The sequence below is a fragment of the Mustela erminea genome, chromosome 14 (assembly GCF_009829155.1).
Source record: "Mustela erminea isolate mMusErm1 chromosome 14, mMusErm1.Pri, whole genome shotgun sequence".
Classification (NCBI taxonomy): Eukaryota; Metazoa; Chordata; class Mammalia; order Carnivora; family Mustelidae; genus Mustela; species Mustela erminea.
In genome coordinates, this window is record NC_045627.1 from 52629456 (window position 1) to 52654784 (window position 25329).

The 25329-nt window shown below is 36.1% G+C and overlaps 1 protein-coding gene across 1 annotated transcript in view; it reads right to left on the reverse strand.

Annotated features, from left to right (window-relative positions):
- PARG (poly(ADP-ribose) glycohydrolase) overlaps positions 1-25329 on the reverse strand; it is a 129208-nt gene that overhangs the window by 22691 nt on the left and 81188 nt on the right. The window contains 5 exon segments of the mRNA XM_032312679.1: positions 3134-3153; positions 3156-3198; positions 3200-3242; positions 6195-6273; positions 20596-20743. Coding sequence (XP_032168570.1) covers positions 3134-3153; positions 3156-3198; positions 3200-3242; positions 6195-6273; positions 20596-20743 — 333 coding nt within the window.

A 25329-nucleotide genomic window follows, 5' to 3' on the forward strand; every position in this document is an offset into this window, starting at 1 on the left:
AAAGCATATATGCCTATAGGAGATTGTTAACAAAATGCAGGGGATAGTCCTTTTTTTTTTTTTTTTTTAAAGATTTTATTTATGTATCTGACAGACAGAGATCACAAGTAGGTAGAGTGGCAGAATATGTAGAATTAGAAGCAGGCTTTCTGCGGAGCAGACAGCCCGATGTGGGGTTCGATCCCAGGACACTGGGATCCTGACCTGAGCCGAAGGCAGAGGCTTTAACCCACTGAGCCACCCAGGCGCCCCTGCAGGGGATATTCTTAATGACTTAAGACTGAAACAGGTTAAAAAGTCTGGAAAGACAGACCTAGTTACAGTAATCTCTATCTGGGAGAAGTTATTGTTTTTTAAAAAAGTGATTTGAAGCGAGGGGAACCTGAATTCAAGTCCTGAATTCATCACTGCCCATATGTGTGACATGGGGCAAGCTATTCAACTTCTTAAGTCTCAGTCCATGATCTCTAAATTGGAGACAAGAAGAGTATCTACATCTCCCTGGGTGGTGAAGTGCCAAGTAGCGTGCCTAACTATCATAAGCATTTACATCATAAGCATATCATTTAATGTTAGTTATTACTTTTACTGTTGTTACTTACATAATTTAAGAAAACTTCAACCTGCATTTGACAGAAAAGAATCTCTTATGAACTATAAATTAAATTTAATGCATATTAATATAAACGATGGCAGCTTGAAACAGAAAAGTACATAACTATCAATCCATCTGCTTCATATGGTTTCATCTATTCCATACCTGAATCAACACTGGACTTACTGAGCTTTATCTAGCACTTAAAGAACATTTGGGAAATACCTATAAATTTGTAACATTTTAAGTGATTTAAGATAACATATACCTAAAAAGTTTACTTTAAAAAACTGTGTTAGGGGCGCCTGGGTGGCTCAGTGGGTTAAGCCGCTGCCTTCGGCTCAGGTCATGATCTCAGGGTCCTGGGATCGAGTCCCGCATCGGGTTCTCTGCTCCGCGGGGAGCCTGCTTCCTCCTCTCTCTCTCTCTGCCTGCCTCTCTGCCTACTTGTGATCTCTCTGTGTCAAATGAATAAATAAAATCTTTAAAAAAAAAAAAAAAACTGTGTTAGTAATATATAAGAAATTTCAATAATCACCGACTAACGCATTTAACAAATATTTTTGAGAAATTTTCAGAAGCAAGGCAGGGTGCTTATCGCTGACTGGCTTGAATGAAATAAAACTTTGTCTGTTGTTATTTAAAGACTTACTCTTTGTGTACAACGTGGGCTTCCTAAGGACTCTACATTCTACAAATAAATGTCTTCCAACGCTTACAATGAACTTAACCTATTCCGATACACCAAGGTTTCACATCTTTAAATTTTCTGGTGGCTTGAGGATAGGTAAACTGAGGTTTAGGGTTATATCAGTAAATGTAGACGTCAATAGGCCATGGGCAGTTTAAAAAAGAAAAAGATTTATTTATGCCCAGGAATGTAATTTAAAAAGATCATTATTTGCAGATAATTCCTAAAACTGAATGATCTAGCTCCTACAGAATATAAATTTTATCCATAAGAAAAAGAACCTTTTAAATTTGTGTAACTGAATGAGTATGATTAAACACATTCCCTTTTCATACATTTCTCTCCAAACTACCTACTGCCTACATAAATATCGTCTAGTATCAAACCATGACCATGTGACAAATTCATATAATAGGTGTTTAATAAAGAAGAAACATCAGGTAAAAATCTAAAGATAAAACTCATTCTACTTGGTATGCTATATAATAAAAACATCAAGTACTTGGAAATAATTTCTTTAAGGTAAGAGTTTGAACAGTGAAAGGCTTACATTTAAAATGTATCTAATAATAAAAGATATTCTTTGTCACAGAATCTCTAATTTTCAGAGTCAGGTGAAAGAGACAAATAATACCTGTTGATATGCCACAGAACAGCCTTTCTGCATAGCTTTTCTGTGGAATTACTTAAAAAAATATGAGTGATATCTCTCAAGCTCAACTTTGGAAAATAGTGCATTTACTCTTCAAAATTTTTAAGAGATCTCTTTGAGAACTCTAAACATTAAAATAATTAAAATAAACTAATAGATATGTGTAAGAAAACACAATCAACCATTAGATTCTCAAGTAGATCAAAATATAAGATTATATATATAATTATACCCAAAATATATACCAAGTTCTGAAAGAAGTAAAAGCCTCTTTGGATTATTTGGTTGTTCATTTTACTAACTATACGAAAGGCAAGGTGTTTGTGCTAGGATATGCAGAGCACCACAAGAGAAACCATTTCTGTGGTGAGACCAGGGGGAAGCTGAGGGTATACATAATGTCAAATGTGGCAATCCAAGGGCACTCCCAATTCCCTTGCAATGGTATACCCAGTCTGCTTGTCCATTATCAAAAGTCAATGCAATTATCTTAATAAACAATCTCATAATCAAATATGACTGTCTTCTTGGCTGTAAAAGATCTAAAGAAATTATCAACTGTTTTGGTAAAGCCCCGAATCTAAAGAACAGCACTAGCACTCTACTGTATGTTAAGAGTTTATTTACTATGGTTAACAGTAGTGAAAATCTGAGCAATAGGTATGGCTCATTTTCATATTTCTGTAATATAATTAGAAAAATTATTATAGTAGACAACACTAAGCATCACAGAAAATCACAGATTCTGTCCTAAATATGCCAAATTACCGAATCAATAAACAATTTACATGTGGACCTTACCTATAATAGAACTTAACTTATGGTTTATCTCTATTGACCCTGATGGCTTACCTTGTAGAGACGTCAGTGAAATGTGTGAAAAAATTTTTTTAGCACTCATTTATTTCTATACAGTTTTACAATAATAATGTTCCAAACCAAGTAAAAGTACTTGATGGGCTAAATGCATGTGTGGGGCTTAATATCAAGCAACAGTCTATCTGGCATCAGTAATCAAGCAATTATGAAATGGAAAGTACATCTTGTACAAGCTGACAGACCCATTAAATCAGGAGAGCTGTGGGCAGACATACTGACATTGCAAGAATTACCAGAAAGCATTAATTTCAGCATTAATAAAATGGCAGTAAATAGATGACAGCTGCCAGATGAAGTAAGAAATGAGGTTACTGGCCTTGTTAAGCTCTCGTCTGATTTCTCAGGCACAAACTGGTCGAGGTAGCGTCTGAAGTGAAGGGCAATCGATGGCGACGATTTCAGTGCCACGCCGCTGCCAGGCATCCCTGAGGCAGGAGGGAAGGGGAAGATGATGAGTGGGGAAAGACACTCACAAACTATAACTCTTGGGAAGTGGGATTTCTCGAGAGTTTGGCAGGGCTAAAATATTAAAAACAAACCAACAAACCAGTAGCTATGGGGTCTCAGCAAAACAAGAGGGCAGAAAGCAACATTTTATATTTCAAGGCATACACATTATGGACTATTAGGCATTAAATAGTAAATGAAAAATTATCACGAGATGACAAATATGACATAGTGTAAACATACATCATTTACACTAAGTCTCAGAAGTTAAAGGATTTGGAGGCAAACAAAAGGAACTTCATTCTCAGTTTTTCCTCTAATACGGAAAACATGGCATTTGTATTTTGACAAAAGCCAAAAAAAGTGCTCATTATTCCTTTGCTTTCAGAGACCTGCTCTTTGGGTGTTGGGTTTTATAATATCACCTTCTGTCATCCAAAACATAATCCCAAGAAGTGTAACAAAAAATGCGTTATGATTCAGTACTAAACATTCTACCTACTGTGCTCAATTGGTGATGGTGTGGCAACTATTTTTAAAAAGACAAAGAAGTAAATCAGACAGTAAACACACTGCCTGTGGAAATAGGAAGGACTGGATGAGATGACTCTGGAAACATAAAATTCCAAATATTCTAATACTGCCTTTATAGACATGCATAAATTGACAAGCCAAGCAACTTTTTCACACTGAAGAAAGGCAACCAAAACCTTCATGTTAGCCTGTAAATAATAATCAGGAATTAATATCCACATAGGTAATTGTTACAACCAAATTACTTTAACCAAAACAAAAGGAAAGAGACCTGGGGCTGGACTTGAGATATTACAAAGAATAAGTTGGCATGGACAGATGGGCAATTGCTGATTCCAATGCAATGGCTCTTTTTCATTAATGCGCACACACACACACACACACACACACACACACACAACCCAAGAGCTTTCAGGCATCATTTCTTTTGTTTCTTCTGTCTCCAAATTTTAATTGTAATATTAGTTTCAGGTGTAGAATTTAGGGATTCACTACTTACAAACAACACTCTACGCCCATCTCAAGTGTGCTCCTTAATCCCCATCATCTGCCTAACCCATCCATTCCCTCCCCTCCAGTAATAATCCTCATTTTGTGCTCCATAGTTAAGAGTCTGTTTTCTGGGGACACCTGGGTGGCTCAGTTAGTTAAATCATCTGCCTTCCAGCTCAGGTCATGATCTCAGGGTCCTAGAATCAAAGCCCTACAATGGGCTTTCCTGCTTGGTGGGGAGTCTGTCTCTTCCTCTGCATGCCTCTCTGAAATAAATAAATAAAATCTTAAAAAAAAAACAAAAAAAAAAAACCTGTTTTCTGGTTTGCCTCTCTCTCTTCCCTGCCCATGTTCACTTGTTGTTTCTTAAATTCCAGATGAGTGAAAATCGTATGGTATTTTCTTTTTCTGACTAACTTATTTCACTTAGCACCGTATTCTCTATAGCTTGATCCATGTCATTGCAAATGTCAAGATTTCATTCTCTTTTATGGCTGAGTAATATTCCATTATTCCAATATTATATGTGTATATAGTGGACTATATGGGGGATATGTGCACCCTGATGTTTATAGCAGGATCATCAACAATAGCCAAATTATAGAAAGAGCCCAAATGTCCATCAATTAATGAATGGATAAGAAGATGTGGTACACAATAGCCAAACTACGTAAAGAGCCTAGATGTCCACTGATAGATGAATGTGTAAAGAAGATGTGTGTGTGGGGCACCTGGGTGGCTCAGTGGGTTGAGCCGCTGCCTTCGGCTCAGGTCATGATCTCAGGGTCCTGGGATCGAGTCCCGCATCGGGCTCTCTGCTCAGCGGGGAGCCTGCTTCCTCCTCTCTCTCTCTCTCTCTCTCTCTCTGCCTGCCTCTCTGCCTACTTGTGATCTCTCTCTGTCAAATAAATAAATAAATAAAATCTTTAAAAAAAAAAAAAAAAAAAGGAGATGTGTGTGTGTGTGTTTGTGTAAAGGAATATAATGCAGCCACCAAAAAAACTCCCAAAATTTTACCATTTGCAACAAAGTGGATGGAACTAGAGGGTATTATGATAAGCAAAATAAGTCGATGAGAGAAAGAATTATCGTAAGATTTCACTGAGATGAGGGATTTGAGAAACAAGACGGAGGATCATAGGGGAAGGGAGGGAAAAAATGAAACAAGACAAAAACCAGAGAGGAAGACAAACCATAAGAGACTCTTAATCTCAGGAAACAAATGAAAGGTAGCTGGAGTGGAGGGGGGTGGTGGGTGAAGTGGCGGTGGGGAGGGTATGTGCTATGGTGAAAACTGTGAATTGTGTAAGACTAATGAATCACAGACCTGTACCCCTAAGACAAATAATACATTATATGTTAATAAAAAAAAAAAGAATATGTGGTACATATATACAATGGAATAATATACACCATTTCTATAAAAGTTGACTCTGGTAAACCAATTTCGGGAGGAGCCTTCAGCAAATAGGTCTTGCTGTTAACCATTCCGCAGCATTAGGCAAAGTGTCCCAACATGTTTCCCCACCTACTTAATCTCACAGAAAAATTAAGGATAAATAAGCTGGTTAAAGGCTTTAAGCTCATTAAGAAACTATTCTAGGTAAGTTTGGCCTTGGAAGTTAACCTCCATTGACTGCTTACATCTGGTAGCTACCAGGTAAAGAACAAGTGTTCTGTCCTTATTTTTGGTTTAGACTTTTGGCTTTTGTTTCTCTGTTCTTCCCTTCTGTATATGGAGATGGTAATACCAGTTTAACTACTAATGTATCTTTAATACTGAACTTAAGACCACAGTTACATTTCTGAAGTAAGAGTGGATAGGAGACAGAATGCACTAGGTCAAACCCACATTTCTTAGCTTTTGGTCAGGCAATACTTGATCAAATCAGAAATGAACTCACCTTTCACTCCCGTCTTCATGGCTTCGGGCCCAACGATACGTTTCAGCATAGCCTGTGTATTCACTGTACTGTTCTGCACCTGAAACAAATGATCTGCTATTATTTTTCAAAAGGAGTTTTCTTAAAAGTTGCATGTTCTAAAGGGTCTTTAGAGTGGGAGGAGGGGCAGAAACAGACTTCTCACTGAGCAGGAAGCCTGACATGGCCAATCCCAGCTCCCCCTGCAGATCAGGACCTGAGCTAAAAGCTGATGCTTAATCGAGTGGCGCCCCCTAAAGGGGCTTTGTTAATAAACTTAATCCTCATTTCTTACCCCCCACCCTGGATTTCTTTCTTTCTTTTCTTTTTTTTAAAAATTAAATTATTTATTTATTTTCAGAAAAACAGTATTCATTATTTTTTTCACCACACCCAGTGCTCCATGCAATCCGTGCTCCCCAGAACACCCACCACCTGGTACCCCAACCTCCCCCCCCCCCCACTTCAAACCCCTCAGATTGTTTTTCAGAGTCCACAGTCTCTCATGATTCACCTCCCCCTCCAATTTACCCCAACTCCCTTCTCCTCTCTAACATCCCCTGTCCTCCATGATATTTGTTATGCTCCACAAATAAGTGAAACCATATGATAATTGACTCTCTCTGCTTGACTTATTTCACTCAGCATAATCTCTTCCAGTCCCGTCCATGTTGCTACAAGGTTGGGTATTCATCCTTTCTGATGGAGGCATAATACTCCATAGTGTATATGGACCACATCTTCCTTATCCATTCGTTCGTTAATCCTCATTTCTGAAATTACCTGTTGGCAAATGTCAACTGAAAAAAACCTAACTGGTCTTAATGACCTATTATTTTCTTAAGGAGAAAAATGACACCTATAAAAGCCACTGCAGTGTTTATCATATAGAGATAAATGTCTCAACAGAAAAAACAAAATATGCTCTTTCATATTAATGTCTTTCAGGAGGGGTACACAGACTGTTTTAAGGGCTAATGTCTTCAGTATCAGTAATCTCATGGTAATACTTAGTTTGTATTGTTGAGAAAGCAATTTTACTATAGACATTCCCTGCTAAGAAAAGTATTATTAAAATTAAATCTAGGACTTGCCTATTAACATGCAAGTGACTTCAAAGGGTTTTGTAAACCAGAATATTGTGACATGAGAAGGCGGCAAGGGGAAAGAAGCATAATTAAAATTCATCTGATGAGAAAATGCACCAAGCTTGCCACGTAACAAAGATTTTCTACTTTTTTTTTTTTTTTAAGTTTTTACTTAAGTAATTCAGTATTTAAGTAATTTATTTAACTTATTTAAGGGCACCGTCAGGCGTCCCCAGAAATTTCTACTTCATCAAACCTGTATATACCAGGAAGGATGGTGCCAAAATTATCCTACTGCTTAACTAAATAAAATCACTCCAATTCCTATGTTCAACTCAGTAATTACTTAACCTCTCGAGAAAACAGTAAAATGAAAAGCTGAAAACCCTGAGCAAGATAATACTTTTCACATATCAGAAAGAAATTTAAAAAAGAATAAACAAGACAACATTGACAACTAAGATTAGTGATTTTTAAGTACAATTGCCCTAATTTTGATGGTGAATAAAATGCAAGGCAGACTGACTTTTTCAGACAGCTGGAACATTATTTATTAAAATGACTACTCATACAGTAAAGGTTCAATATTGAAGATATCAGTGACAAAGACTTAATATATGGAAAAAATGATACTAGAATGTCCAGTATTTCAGAAAAAATATATATTTATAAAAATAAAAAACAGGGGTGGCCTGGTTGGCTCAGTTAGTAGAGCATGTGACTCTTGATCTCAGGGTCATGCCCTACCTTGGGTGTAAAGATTACTTAAACAAACAAGCAACAAACAAAGAAAACAAAGCAAAAAAAATACAGAAAACATATTTAACAAAAATAAAAAAAGAACACAAAATCCAATCATGACATGCTAATTATGAACTGTCACTTCATCCAAAAGCAAATTAATTTAATTTTGGGGGTCAAGTTAACTTCTTACATGTTACTTAAACAACTTGAAGCTTTTATACATGAAGATTACTGAATGTACTGAATAAGGCTGCAAATGGCCTCTACACTTCACTATTAATTTATAGACAGACAAAAGAGAAACATGTCAAATACCACCATAAAGATGTAATCAGCAACATTCAGACCATGGGAAACTCTACAGGACCAATAGTCTGGGCTGCTTACAAAAAATTATAAGCAGAAAAAAGAGACGAATCTATAAATTAAAAGAAACAAACTTGAAAACACTAGTAAGACAGTGAGAGCAGTTATATTAATATTGGATAAAACAGATTTGAAGTCAAGGAGTATTATGAAGGATAAAGAGGAACACTTAATAATTAAAGGGTCAATTCATCAGAAAGATAAAAATTATGCTTTTATTTTGATTTCACATTTGAAAAATGTGAAATTGACCCCACATAATCATATCAAAAAGTTGCAAAAAAGATAAAATTCAACACCTACCATAATTCTCTCAAAAAAACTGAGAATCAAAAAAAAGGAACTTCCTCAATCTGATTAAGGACAACTACATAAAAACTTACAAATAACTTCATACATAGTGATGAAAATATTCCACCTAATTCAACACTGTAGTGAAGTCCTAGCCACCGTAATAAGGCAAAAAAAAAAAAAAAAAGAAAGAAAGAAAAAGAAAAAGAAACAAAAAAAGTCATAAAGAGTATAAAAAAGTTAAGACTATCCCTATTTGCAGATGTCATGACTGTTTATACAGCAAATTCTAGGGAATCGCCAGGAAAAGAAAAGAAGAAAAATTAAAGAAATGGAAGGAAATCTCATAAATAAATGTAGTATCATAAGGCATGTCTATATAATAGGAGCAAACAATAGGAAAATAAAACTTTCAAAAATCCATTAACTATAGCATCAAAAACAGTAAAATACTTAGGAGTAAGTGTACAAGAGATGTAGCAGACACCACTGAGAGAAAGATTTAAACAAATGGCAAGACAGACCATGCTCAGGGTTGGAACACTCAATATGGTATTTCTCAGTATTGTAATCACAAATATCCCTCAATCCTGTCAGTATTCCTAGCAGACTTTAGAAAAAAAAATAGTAATTGAGAACATGATTCTAAAATTTCTACAGAAATGCAAAGATCCTAAAATAACCAAAACATTTTTGAAAAAAGAACAACAATACTGGAGGATTTAACTACCTGAATTCAGTATTTACTTGGTTGTGACCTAAGGAAAGACAAAAGAGATCAATGGAACTAAAGAGAACTCACAGATAAATCCACACTTGTAGGTCACTGACTTATGACAATGGTGCTAAAATAACCCATTGAGGGGCGCCTGGGTAGCTCAGGTCATGATCTCAGGGTCCTGGGATCGAGCCCCTCATTGGGCTCTCTGCTCAGGAGGGAGCCTGCTTCCTCCTCTCTCTCTCTGCCTGCCTATCTGCCTACTTGTGATCTCTCTCTGTCAAATAAATAAATAAAATCTTAAAAAATAATAATAATCCATTGAGGAAGGAAGGGATAGTCTTTCCAAAATATGTTGCTGGAACAATTAGATATTCATATAGGAAAAAACCCCCATAAAGTTCAATTGCTACCTCACACTATGAACAAAAATTACTCTGAGATAAAATAAAGGCATTAACATAAAACCGAAAACTATAAGACTTCTGGAAGAAAACACAGGAGAATGACATTGGGGGTACATAAAGATTTAGATAGGAAAAAGAAAGCAGTAACCTTAATACAATTTTTAAAAGACTAGATTAGATCAATATTAAAACACTTTTAGGAAAATGCTTAGGCAAGACTGGAGGAAAAATATTTAGAAAACAAACATCTGGCAAAAGGCTTGTGTTCAAAATATTGAAGAACTCCTAGAAGTCTATAATGCAAATATACAAACAACCCAATTTGGAAAAATAAGCAAAAGACTTAAACATAAACATCACAGAGGAAGATAAACAATTAGCTACTGACTACATGAAATACTGCTGAATATCACCAGTCATAAGAGGAATGCAAATTAAAACCACAGTGAGATACCACTATATATCCGACAGAATGACTAAAATCAGAAAGAATGACAACACTAAATGTTGACGAGGATGTCAGCTGAACTCTCTCTAAGAGAGATTGTGTGAGTGAGGGGAGGGATAAGGGGAGAGGAAGACAAGCAGATGCCCTGCTGGGTGGAGAGCCTGCTGTGGGGCTTAATCCCAGGACTCTGAGATCATGATGTGAGCCAAAATCAAGAGTTAGATGCTTAACTGAGTCACCCAAGCACCCCTCAAATGCTTCTAAAAATTACTTCAAAGCCAGGACTCCTTGGAGAGATGAGGAATCTAGAGCTGAGGCAGGGAATACACAAGATGAGCTTAGAACATCTTTGAAAGTCAAAAAAAAGGGAAAGTGCATTAAAAAATGATGGGCACATGTCAAAGGAACACAACAGCTAACACTGACAAATCTCCATAGCATCAAATCACCATAGAATCAAAACAGGTGACAGTAATAAATTATAACACACTGAATAAAATAAGAATCCATGTGTCTATATAAATACTAGTAAATATACATAAATAAGAGAATGGAAAATCCTTCCTTACACTACAGTGCCAACTACTAAATGCAGAAGGAATAATGGAGTTAAGAAAATGGGTGCTAAGGGGCACCTGGGTGGCCCAGTGGGGTAAGCATCTGCCTTTGGCCCAGGTCATGATCCTAGGGTCCTGGGATCCAGCCTCATATCAAGCTCCCTGCCCAGCAGGGAGTCTGCTTCTCCCTCTCCCTGCTGCTCTCCTTGCTTGTGCTCTCTCTCTGTCAAATAAATAAATAAAATCTCGAAAAAAAAAAAAATGGGTGCTAAAATTAGTGGGTGAATGTTTGATGAGGACAGGATGTTTATAGTTTCCAAAGTACGTGAAATACATACCTACAGATTAACTACAAAGGGAAAGACTAACCTGAAAGTGGAGAAACTTGACCAATCCCACCTTAAGCAAATTATGATGCTTTATCACAAACACTAGGACAAAGTAGTATTACTCTTCACCTCAAAAGATACTCTAAAGCAGGACAAAACACTTTAGTGGGATTTCTATCAAAATGAATAAACTGGGGGCACCTGGGTAGCTTAATCGGTTTGCGTCTGCCTTTGACTCAGGTCATGGTCCCAGAGTCCCAGGATTAAGCCGTGCACCGGGCTCCCTGCTGAGCAGGGAGTCTGCTTCTCCCTCTGCTCCTCACCCAATTTGTGCTCTCTCTCTCTCACTATCTCTGATAAACCCCCCCAAAACTGAATCTAGTTACAAAGAAAGATTGGGCAAACCCCAAATAAGAGATAATTTATCAAGTAATTGATCTATAAGCTTTAAAAATATCAAGACTGATAGTGGGTATTAAGGAGGGCATGTATTGCATGGAGCACTGGGTGTGGTACATAAACCATGAATCTTGGAAAACTGAAAAAATCAGATTAAATTAAAAATTAAAGTATCAAGGTAAACCAATACAAGGAAAGGAGAGAAACTGTCCTAGTTTAAACGATACATGACAACTGTACTCAAGGTGTGATCCTGGACTGGAGCAGACTAGGGGGAAAAAAGCTATAAAGAATATAATATGGAGAATTGACAAAATGAAAATACTGACTAGGGATTAACTATAGTACTTTATTAATGTTAAATTTCCTGATTTTGATAACACTGTTATCATTTAAGAGTATCCTAGTTATGTACATACAAATATAAAAATATCTATACAGGGACGCCTGGGTGGCTCAGTTGGTTGGACGACTGCCTTCGGCTCAGGTCATGATCCCGGAGTCCCGGGATCGAGTCCCACATCGGGCTCCCAGCTCCATGGGGAGTCTGCTTCTCCCTCTGACCTTCTCCTCGCTCATGCTCTCTCTCACTGTCTCTCTCTCAAATAAATAAATAAAATCTTAAAAAAAAATCTATACAATATAAATACTTAAAACACTATGAAAAATATTATTCTATTTTCGTATATGATTAAAATTTCCAAAATAAAAACACAAAAGATTTAAACTCAATACTAGTTTTCAGTCTATTACACAGCATATTCCTTCTTAGAAATAACTTTCTCAAAAATTTAAAATAACTTACAGCTTAATTCCTATAAATTCATCTAGAATCTTGGATAAGATACTCAGCTACAAATTATGAAAATAACTAAGGAATTCACGCTTTTTCTTGGGTAAGCCTTCCTTGACACCATAAGTAGCACTGGTGGTCCCTTATCTGTCCTCCACCATACTCTGCACATATCAGGAAAGCATTTAGAATATTAATTGCAACCTGAAAGTCAGTTATATTTCTACACAGTAGCAATGAACAATCACAAACTAGAATTTTGAAAATACATTTACAATAGCAACAAAAAATATGAAACAGGGATAAACCTGAGCAAATTCAAAAGAAGTATACAGTAGAAAGTATAACACTGAAAGAATTTAAAGATGACCTCAATAAACAGATCTCATTCACGTATCAGTGACTAAATACTGTTAAGATGTCAATTCTCCCAAACTGATCTATAGATTCAAAGCAGTCTTAATTAAAATTCCAGTAAGCTTTTTTGTAGATACTGACAAACTGCTTCTGAAATTCAAAACAAAACAAAACAACTCTGAAGAAGAACAAAGGTGGAGGACTCACACTATCTGATTTTGAGAATTATTATAAAGTAATATATTATTAAACAGTAATCAAAACAAGTCACTGTAAGATCATGAAAAGATATATCACATAAGATAAAAATATATACTGCATCTGATAAAAGACCTGTATCTAAAATACATAAAGCATTTTCAAAACTCAACAATAGGGCGCCTGGGTGGCTCAGTGGGTTAAGCCGCTGCCTTCGGCTCAGGTCATGATCTCAAGGTCCTGGGATCGAGTCCCACATCGGGCTCTCTGCTCAGCGGGGAGCCTGCTTCCCTCTCTCTCTCTCTCTGCCTGCCTCTCCGTCTACTTGTGATTTCTCCCTGTCAAATAAATAAATAAAATCTTTAAAAAATAAAAAATAAAAAATAAAAAAATAATAATAAAAAAAACTCAACAATAAAAAATAACCCAACTAAAACATGGGCAAAAAATGGATTCATGTATGTAGCCACATGTCAAAAAGTAATGTACCTACCTGTGCACTTTAAATATAGTTTATTGTATGTCAATTATGCCTCAATAAAACAGTTTTAAAAATATAATCTAACTCTCTCATTAGACTGCCAGCTCTCAAGAAAGGGTTTGTAAGTCATTAACATGTATGCCTACATTAGCATTTTGTAATGCAGGAATACAGACACAAGGGGTGACAGGCAGGCACAGTTGGTGGAGCATGCAACTCTTGATCTCAGGGTCATGAGTTCAAGCTCCACATTGGTGCTGAGCCTAGATTAAAAAAAGAACAAAAAAAGGACTATAGAAGCAGTTAAGTACTTGCTGCATAAACACATTAACTAGGAAGCAAAACAGAAAGAACACTGTATTAACTGAGGTTAAAATTATAATTCCAGAAAGACTTAATCTGAAAGTACTATGTAACTGACACATAGGAAAACATTCATATTTACAAAGGCAGCCTTGTAAAAAGAGCACTACACTGAGATTAGGAGACATGAGGGACCCAAAGTGAATCCTTAGGTAACCAAATCTCTCAGTGGACTTCTTTTTATTATTTGAAAACGAGGGTTGTTAATAATTCCTATCTGTTTACTTCCTAGAATTGCTTGGAAAACCATATTTAAAAATTTTTTAAAGTCTTCAAAACCATAAAGCAGTTAGTATTGGTGTTATCAGACTCTACTTTGTAAGGAGGGACAGAAACCAAAGATAAATGATTTCATTTATGTGAGGTTTAAAAGCAACCTGTTCCACTGACCTGACTGGAAATAAAGACAGGAATGGTGCTGTTCCTTTCTATTTTCTGCCCAGCAGTGGACAAATTTCATTTTCCTTATTTATAAAAAATAAAACAGAACAAAATTATTCTGATCTCTTAACTATGAAAACAAATACTTGTCTTTTCAAAAGAAAGTGGCTGGAAAATACAAAATATCAATTATCATATATCTATTTTAGATTAGGATGAAAACCTTTCTTTCCTAAAAGAAATGAGGTTAATTTCTTTTAGGTATGGGAAATTAAAGATGCACATACAGATGATTTTGTTCTAAACAAATTAAATCCTGGGTTTTCAGAATAGACACCTTTCAAAATTATGCCAACTGTCTATTCTGAAAAACAGATACCCTTGTTTTAAATTCAAATATATTTGATAAACTAAGATGAAAATACAAAGCTTAATAGTGATAGTAGCAAACAAGAGACAGATGATTGAATGACCTTTGTGATAGCTTTCTGTAGGTATAAGCTATTTAGACTTCATGCTCAAAGACAAATCTTTACTTAAGGAAAAAGCTAGAAGAAACCCATTAAAATCTTTGCATAAGTTTGTGACAGATTAATGAGTTTTTAGATGTTTTTAGATGCAGCAATAAGAAATGTTCTTATTTTTCTCTTATTAGTAATGAAAGTTTATGATGAACTGAGGAAAAAATATTTGGAGAGTAATAAAAGCTATGTACCAAGGGGTGTACCCTTGGAAATAAGGTTTATATAAAAGCAAAGCCACCTACTCTGCTTTTATTAGTAACACTCATACAGCAATGATTACTCAGGAGATAGAACACTTTTGACTTCCATTGCCATGATGTAAAAAAAGCTAAACTCCAAATGAATTTGGATTTCCCAGTGAGCTGGTATCATTTAGTGGGCAATGGGTTGTTTTTGAAGTCAGGGGCTTCTACTGTTGCTCTATAAAAAGCACCAATACCGTAAGTACAGTGTCTGTTCACCTTTCTACTTTCTATCAGATCTACTGACATTCACAAAAGATATAATGATGTGTGATGTCTGGGATGATTTGATTCACTAGAGGGCAGGTTTTATGGTAAATGTACTAACATTCTGCTCAGTAAGTTTCATGTCTAGGCATCAGCTTTACGTACTCAACTCACTGAAACAAACTCCTAAAACCACGGTACCACCCTTTGGTATTAAAGCTATCTGACTGATGATATAGAAGAAAATGAGAAAATATAAAAAGGGCCTGGGTGGCTCAGTGCATTCAGCCTCTGCCTTCAGCTCACGTCATGATTTCAAGGTCCTGGGATCGAGCCCTAAATCGGGCTCTCTCCTCAGCAGGAAGCCTGCTTCCCCTCTCTCTGCTGCTCTGCCTACTTGTGATCTCTCTCTCTGTCAAATAAATAAATAAAATATTTTAAAAAAATAAAAAGGGGGGGAGGGGCAGGTAAGATTGGAGTTTCTTTCTATCTATATTTACTGAAAGGTTTTAACTCAAGGCTGCCTCCAGGGAGGATCACAGCAAAGAGAGGGATAACACTATCTGGATAAAAGTATTTGCCTGTTTCATGACCTGTTTCATATTCATTTCAAAGTCTGATACCAACCAGATGCCCCACAATGATGGTAAATTTAATTTATTTCTAATTTCTCAAACTCTTCTACAGATTCAGGCAGCACCGTCACAGCCATTAGCTCACTGAGCCTGGATGAATCATTGAAGGAATGGAATTGATCAGGCAGATAGATTGCAGTGCATGGTTAAGAGTCTCCTAAGAAGGGAGATGGCAGAAATCCAGCATCAAATAGATGATGAAATGGCCTTTTCCATTAAGGGAACATCACATCACAGATATTAATTAGAAGGCACTATAATAGAGTTAAGTGGATGTGGGGGAAAATGCTGAGTTAAAAGTCACCCCGGATGTCCCTAGCCTGAAGTAATTATAGATGTGAAGGTGAATCATGGATTTGCAATTTTCCGTTCATTTTGCAATAGCTATAGGTAAAGCAGAGAACAGATATAGCTCCAGAGTGATGATCTTTTTTTTTAGACTGGGGACAAGTTATCTTTAAAAAAACAAAAAGGGCGCCTGGGTGGCTCAGTGGGTTAAGCCGCTGCCTTCGGCTCAGGTCGTGATCTCAGGGTCCTGGGATCGAGCCCCGCATCGGGCTCTCTGCTCAGCAGGGAGTCTGCTTCCCTCTCTCTCTCTCTCTCTGCCTGCCTCTCCATCTACTTGTGATTTCTCTCTGTAAAATAAATAAATAAAATCTTTTAAAAAAAAAACAAAAAAATTCTAATGTTTTCCTTTTACTATTCTGAGAAAAATTACATCTTTTATTTACAGTGACACTAATAGGAGATGATAAGAGACCTACTATTTTCCTAGTAAAGAAGAAATAAAGCAAATGAAACAAATTAGCTTTGAGTTTTAAGTGTCCAGCATTCTACCAACTTTTTTATTGTAGGGATGTAAACTCATCTTTAAAACTGGTGAAATACTCTGTTCTGAGTCTTTAGTTCAAAGAGAGCTTAGCTGCTAAAAATCAAAAATCTTTTAAAGCATTACTTGATAATACCCAAATGCTAGAAACAGCCACATTCCAGACCTTCAGAGGTCTCTAAAACATTGTAAGACTCATATTCAAAGTACCTATTGGCTCAACAATGGATTTATGACAATTCAAGTTTTTTATTCTGCAATCCCTTGCACTTCCTTTTCCCCTAATATCTTCCAGCTGCATTCTTCCTATCTGTACACATAAGAAATAATAATTACAGACAGGTAGCCAATAAGTGAGTTGAGACAACACTGAAAACAGAAGGGTTTGATCTTTACATTTTGGAAAAATACGGATCACAACCTCAGAATTTTAGATGAAATATTTAAGTTATTTACTTCAAATAGTTGAGGCTCTATCCAAGAGGAAATTTCTTTGCTGAGATTCCATTCTTAATTTCCTACATAAACTTAGAAAATTAACAATTTGTTTTATGTCCCCAAAAGAGCAGAATCACAGAGATATTATGACAGAAGATATTCCAAAAATGTGGAATAACTTGTTGAAGGCCTTTCTTTTTTTCTCCAACAAGCACTTACCAAAGGTAAGGATGCATCAGCAAAACTCATTAAGTAAAAACCTCTGAAAATTTTCTCTTCCATAAAAGCAATGAGAACACTGGCAAAATTTTAAGAATCAATTTTTCCTGAACCGGGGGAATTAACCAAAGGCTTGCAGCAGTCTGAGGAGGGTTTATATAAGAAAAATTGGCTGAATTTTGGTAAAAACAATGAGCTTTGTGACATTTTAGTTCTCCTTATTCTCATTCCATTCTCCTGAGCTCTAGAGTAGCCTTAAAAACCAATAGTTTGGTCTGTGAATGGCAGGCTTATACTTTTATTTACTTCGTTGACCTATCTTTTTGAGATTTTCTCTCTTGACACTTTATTCTATAATAATAATAAAAAAAACCCAATAGTTTATAATCATAGTAAAAACCATGAACAGGGTCATGCAGCTCTTTCAAAGCCCCATTCTCAGAAAACTGTCATCAGCTGACCTTTCTGATGGCTCCCTGGAAGACCTCACTGGTAAGCCTGTCTTTATTTGACCTGACTTGGAGCTTCACCAGTGTAAAAAGCCTAATCCCCATGGCTTTTGCTGAAAACAATTACTTGCAATTGCTTAACAGTATGGCTATCTGAGGCAGTAGACATCAGTTGGGGCAAATAATAGACTAACCAATAAGTTTCAAAGGAAAAGCTGACAAATGAGATATCTATAAGGGGCTTTAAAAAATTCTTAGTATCCCCAGGAATCCAGAAGTCTACATGTATGACTACAGCTGTGTACATGCTCACGAAAGACCTGAGAATGTCCTAACCTCACTGCTCTAACCTTGAGGCTCTGTACAAGCAAGAAATGAAGTGCCAAGTGCAAGCAGAAAGCAAATGCCAATGGCCTGGTAGAGTGTTGAAGATGAGCCCCAGTGTGTACACAAAGCCCTTCAGAAAAGATGGAATTATTGTTTCTAAGCATTGAAGGCAATCTTAATCCAATCATTAGCTAACCACTAACATAACTAAGCAGAGACTTTAATGGACATACATGAGAAAGAATATAGACTTTACAGAATTAGTTTAGGAAAGTCACTAAATAACAAGAGCAAACAGCAACAAAAAGAAACCCTGGGGGAAGGGGAAAATCTGATTCTGAGAGTTGCTACATTATTAAAATGTCAAATTTTCAACAAAAAATTGAGATATGCAAAGAAAAGAGAAAGTAAGGTAACTACTCAGGAAAAAAAAAAGTAGTCAACTGTAACTATACCTGAGAAGCCCAGATATTAGACTTACTAAATAAAGACATTATATTAGCTATTTTAAATATCTTTAAAGAACTAAAGGAAATTATATCTAAAGAACTAAAGTATGCAAATAATGTCTCACAAATAGAGAAACACGGGGTGCCTGGGTGGCTCAGTGGGTTAAGCCGCTGCCTTCGGCTCAGGTCATGGTCTCAGGGTCCTGGGATCAAGTTCCGCATCGGGCTCTCTGCTCGGCAGGGAGCCTGCTTCCTCCTCTCTCTCTCTCTCTGCCTGCCTCTCTGCCTACTTGTGATCTCTCTCTGTCAAATGAATAAATAAAATCTTTAAAAAAAAAAAAAAAACAAATAGAGAAACTCAAAAAGGAGAAATTATTTAAAAAAAAAAAAAAAAGAAGAAGAAGAAGAAGAACCAGGGGCACCTGGGTGGCTCAGTCAGGTAAGCACCTGCCTTCTGCTCAGGTTATGGTTTCAGGGTCCTGGGACTGAGCCCTGCATCATGGGCTACCTGCTCAGCAGAGAGTGTTTCTCCCTCTGCCCCTCCCCCGACTTGTGCGTCCATACGCACGTGCTCTATCTTTCTCTCTCAAATAAATAAATAAAATCTTTAAAGAAGAAGAAGAAGAACCACCAAACAAATTCTGGAGTTGAAAAGTACAGTAACGGAAATAAAAAATCTCATTGGAGGAATTCAAAAACAGATTACAGCCAGCAGAAAAAAGAACCTGTAAACTTGAAGATTGGTCAATGAAGACTGTCCTGTCTGAGGTAGAGAAATAACAGAGAATGAAGAAAAATGAACAGAGCTTCAGAGATCAATAGGACATCATCAAGTGTACCAACATATGCACAATGGAGTTCCCAGAAGACGAAAAAAGGAACAGAATGAATATTTAAAGAAACAGTGGTCAAAAATATCCCAAATTTATCTAAACATTTAAGCCACTCAATAAACTCTAAATAGGATAAAAATCAAAGAGATCCTAAACACATCATAATCAAACTGTTCAAAGACAATGAATAAATCTTAAAAGTAAAATATAAGGAATAAATTTAGATACTTTCCTGAAGGTTACCTGCAAATATATCTGAAGCAATGACAGTGGCTTCAAGTTTAAATCTCAGAGTCTTAGTTCTGGCATGTGCCTCTTTAGAGGTAAAATAATTAAGTATAAATTTGATTCAACTCATAGGGGATGGTTTTTCTCTCACTGTAATCTCTCAGAATAACAATTAACCAAATTCTCCGACCTAGGTGAGTGTTTAGTTTCCTACACTAATCTCAAAGCAGCAACAGATTCAAAAAGAAAATAAGAAATCCTCTTTTGCAGAAAGAAAAAGGTATCAGCTGCAAATGACCAATTATGACTCATATGTGGGAATGTTCTTTTAGGTACTTGAAAAGAAGGCTTAACTCACCTATGGTGGCTGATTAAGAATTTCTTAAAGACTCTAAATTAATCATTAGTTTTTTTGGTAGCTCATTCACAAGAAAATACAGCGACATAGTAGTATCTTAAGCTAAAAAAAACTTAAATAAAAAATTTAAATCTCAATAGACTTGAAGTATAAATTTGACTGTATTTCCCTCTCTCCTCCTCCCAATTAACTTAAATCAAGAAAAGCCACTCAGAGCATCACACTTTTCCTCTTAGGATTACAAATTGGGTTAATATTAGGTTACTGATTAATTTCTCTTCTATAAAAGCTCTCTGTTTCACTAATTCTGACTACTGTAACTGTATTTTTTAAATTTATATAGGTCTTCATATTGAAGTATAACAAAGCACTATGGAAACATAATGGAAGAACAGTAATAGAATACGTGCTCAAAGACATACCACTATCCTCTTTTTAAGGCATTATATCATAAAATTTCAAACTGAAGGGTAAATAAATATATTTTACCCTTGTTCCTTAGATAAAGATGCCAAGAAAGAAAAGGTGGGAATAAAATGTCTTACTCAAGATCAGGCAAATATAACTATAACAATTTCAAAAAACCAGGAATAAATTAATCAATAAAAATACTGAGACCAATGCCCATGATAGAGAATAGCAATATCTGGGTGGCCTCTAGCCTTCATGATAGATACTCATAGTTGAAGAAAACTACTCTATCATAAAGACTTCCCAAAACTAACCTGTAATGATAAGACATTCATTGTGATCCAGCACCTCAGTGAAGAGCCGTGAAACAATTAACTCGGGGTTGATTAAAAAGCGGATTTCTTCTTGCACAAGTCCTGCACCGGTTACACCACCTCCAACAAAACGGTTTGCAAAATCCACCTATTTGGGAAAATATGGCATGTTAAATGATGATCCAAAATACCTACATATATGATGAAGAAGTATTCTCCCTCTTCCTTTCATTTCCCATGTAAATCAATCCCCAAATTAGTAATCTTCCCAAGGAGAACAGGTTGTGGTTTACTTTACTCTTTCCATCTCACTGCAGTTAGTATCTTTGCTTCTTCCTTTGGATTCCAAAACCATAGAAGGAACCAGAAAAATGGAGCTTTTAGGCAAAAGCCTCAATGTAATTATACAGACTGGTGTTTACAAACCTTTTATGTACTCCAAGGACCACAGATCAAGGGAAACTTTATTTGGAAAGGTTTCAAGATCATTTCTACACCATTCACTATTCAATTTCCATTTATGGTTTCTTATGACTTTCATATAATTATTTCTTTCTTACATAATATGGCAATCAAACATTTGTCCTAAAGAACTGAGAAACTTAATAACTGTCCTTTTTTGGGCAATCTTTTTCTTCTATGAAAGAATAAAGAGATGAAAATTTTATCCTAAATTCAGCTGCAAATCCCAAACTGTGTAAAATTACAAACTATTCTTTTAATATAGCTAAAGAAAAAAATGAAAACAGAAAACCTAGTTTAACAACAAAGATTCATAATTTGGCTAGTGTTGATAATGCTGCTATACACATGAGAGTACATGTTTAGAGCCAAATGTCCATCAACTGATTAATGCATAGAGAAGAGTGGGTGTGTGTGTGTGTATATGTGTGTGTGTAGAAATAAACAAACTGGAATAGTACTTAGCCATAAAAAGAATGAAATCTTGCCATTTGCAACAATGCAGATGGAGCTAGAGAGTATTATGCTAAGTGAAATAAATCAGCCCTAAAAAGACCCATACCATATGATTTCACTCATGTGGAATTTAAGAAACAAAACAAATGATCATGGGGTTGGGGGGGGCACAAGAAAGACACAAACCAAGAAACTACAGAGCATAAACTGATGGTTACCAGAGGGGAGGTGGGAGGGGGAACAGATTAAATAGGTGGTAAGAGATTAAGGAGTACACTTTTGATGTGCACTGGGTATTGTAATTAAGTCACTAAATTGTACTCCTGTAAGTTATATTACACTGTATGTTAACTAACTGGAATTTTAAAAAACTTAAAAAAAAAACCTAAAGATTCAACTAAATTACTATTTCTAATGGTAATTACTAATTTACTAAATTACTAATTTACCTAAATTACTAATTTAGTTAAAAATTATGCATAAGCCTTCTGTGGAGTACTATTACTATAATGGGATCCCCAAGCTCCTATTAATAAAAATGAATTACACAATCCTCAAGAGAAAGCAAATTCAGCACTGTTTGTCTTAAATTTACTAAGCACTCCAATGTGTCCAACACCAGGCTAAGCTCTATGGAGCAACATGTAAGAAATGGTTTCCAGCTTTGCCTTATTCTATTGAAGGACCTAAGATTACACAGATACACAACACCTTGTGAACACACATAGCTATACACATGCAAAAAGAATTTAGTAAGTAATGTAAGAAAGGCTTATATACTATATAGAAAAAAATACTCCTGTGTCTCTCCTTTCCTCTTATACTACTACCACACTCACAACACTTCTGTCACCAGATGTATGGGTTTCCACACATCAAGAAATTCTGAAACACCAGCGAGGTGTCCTATAATTCAATTCAGTTCTAACGTCATCTACCAGAAGTTCACATCACATACCACAAGGCTAAGGATTAAGTCCCATCAATACTGCCCCACTTCAGACATCAACTGCAAATCACCCATTGTCAATTAAACTTCTAGTTGACTAGCTATAAATTGGGGTTCCCGTGACATGCTCCTGTGGTTTGATATAGCAGCTCAAAGAACTCAGGATAATACTTACTTATGTTTACTGATTTACTAAAAAGGATATAAATGAATACACAAATGAAGTGATACATATGGCATTGTAAGTGGGAAGAGGCATAGGACTCTTGACTTTCTGGACAAGGAACTTTCTAGTACTTCCACATGTTCACCAACCTGGAAGCTCTTTGAATCCTGTACTTTTGGGGAGTTTTGTGGAAGCTTCATCACTTAGGCATGATCAATCATTAACTCAGTTTCCAGTCCCTCTCCCTTTCCCAGAAGATGGGGGTGGGGTAGAAAGTTCCAAACCTCTAATCATGGCTTAAATCTTTTTGGTGACCAGCTCCCATCCTGAAGCTATCCATGAGCTCACCAAGAGTCACCTCATTATAACAAAAGACACCCCTATCACCAAGGAAATTCCAAGGGACTTAGGAGCTCTGTTTCAGGAATCAGGGTCAAAGACCAAATATTTGGACAAAAGATTTTTTTTTTAATTATTTATTTGAAAGACAGAGATCACAAGTAGTTAGAGAGGCAGGCAGAGAGAGAGAGGAGGTAGCAGGCTCCCCACTGAGCAGAGACCCCGATGCGGGGTTCGATCCCAGGACCCTAGAATCAATGACCTGAGCTGAAAGCAGAGGCTTTAACCCACTGAGCCACCCAGGTGCCCCGGACAAAAGATGTTCTTAGTGCTCTTATCAGTTAGGATATTACCAGGGTTTTAGGAGCTCCCTGCAAAGAACGAGGGGTAGAGACCAATATATATTTTTTCTATTATTTTACATAACCTTGAGACTATTGTTAAATATAAGATTTCTTAACATTGTTTGTGTTCTCTAAAGCAATTTTGATACTACATGGTAGTTTGAAGTCTGTTTTATAAAAGAGCAAAACAAGAATATGAATCTTTTGATATATAAAAATATATGTGAAAAGACAGAAATTAATAGAAGGTAAAATAATCTTTCATTAGAGAAGAACTTGAAAACACTGAAAAATGACTGGACAAGTTTTGGAAACGAGTTATCACAGAAAGCCATATATATTTTATACTCTGACATACTAAATCAACAATAAAAAAAGATTAATTCTTTGCCTTATATAGAAAAAAAATTTTGACTGAACTAGTCCATTAATTAGAATTAGTTGCTTACAATGTATAAGGTATACATTGGGTGATTTATGGCTTAAAATGTTCAACAAAGATCAACTAAATATTGTGCTGGGAACCATGTGATACAAAGATGCGTATGACATGAGCCCTGACTTTAAAGCATCTGTAATCTAGATGAGATCCCAGCACATAAGCAGAATATGATGATTATTAAAGAACCTACTAGAATGTATTAGATCCTTCCCAAATAATACAATTAACTAAAACTGGAGCATAGGGACATGGCATTCAAACCAGACTTGGCTGACATTCAGGGAGAGGGAATAACTGCATAAGGACATGGGAAAAAAACAACTGTACAGAGCAGATTATGGATGTCTGTCTGCAATGTAGAGTATGTGAAGGATTACAGTTGCTGATGAGGTATTCTGGAGTCAAGGAAAGTTTTACTTAACTTTGAAGATTCTTAGAAAAATTCTGGGAAAAAAAGTTACAACTGGACTGGGTTTTAGAAAGATAATTCAGGCTAGAATTTAAAGAATGAATTGGAAAGGAGTAAAATTAAAAGCAGAGAGGCTGGTTAGGTGACTACTGAATAGTTTAGATAAGCACTTATGAGGGCCTCAAACAGGTCAATGAGGAAGAAAGTGAAGGAATGAGAGACCAAAAACTAAAATGGACATGGGCGCCTGGGTGGCTCAGTGGGTCAAAGCCTCTGCCTTCGGCTCAGGTCATGATTCCAGGGTCCTGGGATTGAGCCCCACATCGGACTCTCTGCTCAGCGGGAAGCCTGCTTCCTCCTCTCTCTCTGCCTGCCTCTCTGCCTACTTGTGATCTCTCTCTGTCAAATAAATAAATAAAATCTTAAAAAAAAAAACCAAAACCTAAAATGGACAGCTCTTGAAAATTAAGAGACTAGCTAAGCATAGCAGAGCTGTGAATACAAATGAGAAACAAACAAGGTTCGAAATCAGCAAAACTTAATTTTTACTGGAACAAGGTACATAACTAAAATTAAAAAATAAGTTCTATCCAACTATGTACAACTTGGTAATGACAAATGAAATACATTCAATGTGCATATATTTATTCATTCTTTGAATAAAAGGCCAAGATTTATTACTTGAAAGGTATCCATAGAAATAAATACATTATACTAAACTCAATATGCCTCTGAATGCAGGAGTCGTTTAGAAAATCAAACTTTCTACTACTTAAAAAAGTTCTTAATAAAAGGCTCTCTATTACAGGTGAGAAACTTGTTCCAGTACAGAAAACAAGCATATGAGGGCTTATTTTTAGCTATTTTCCAACGCACTTTAAAGCTACTTGTTCAGATTACTCAGTTTCTGAATTATAACTTGATGAAAAGGGAGAAATGATAACAATCCTTAGAGAGGTTTTGTTGTTGTTGCCATTCAACATAATGTAATTTATATGCTACACAAGGAGCTTTGTAATATTGCAATACAATATTCCCCGATCTCCTGGGGATACATGGCATGGGTAGGAAGAATAATTAATAGAAGCCTTTATGGTATTCTTTTAATCTACTGAGGTTTCACATTTCATCTACAATATATCCCAGAAAAGTGGGAAGAATCTCAAC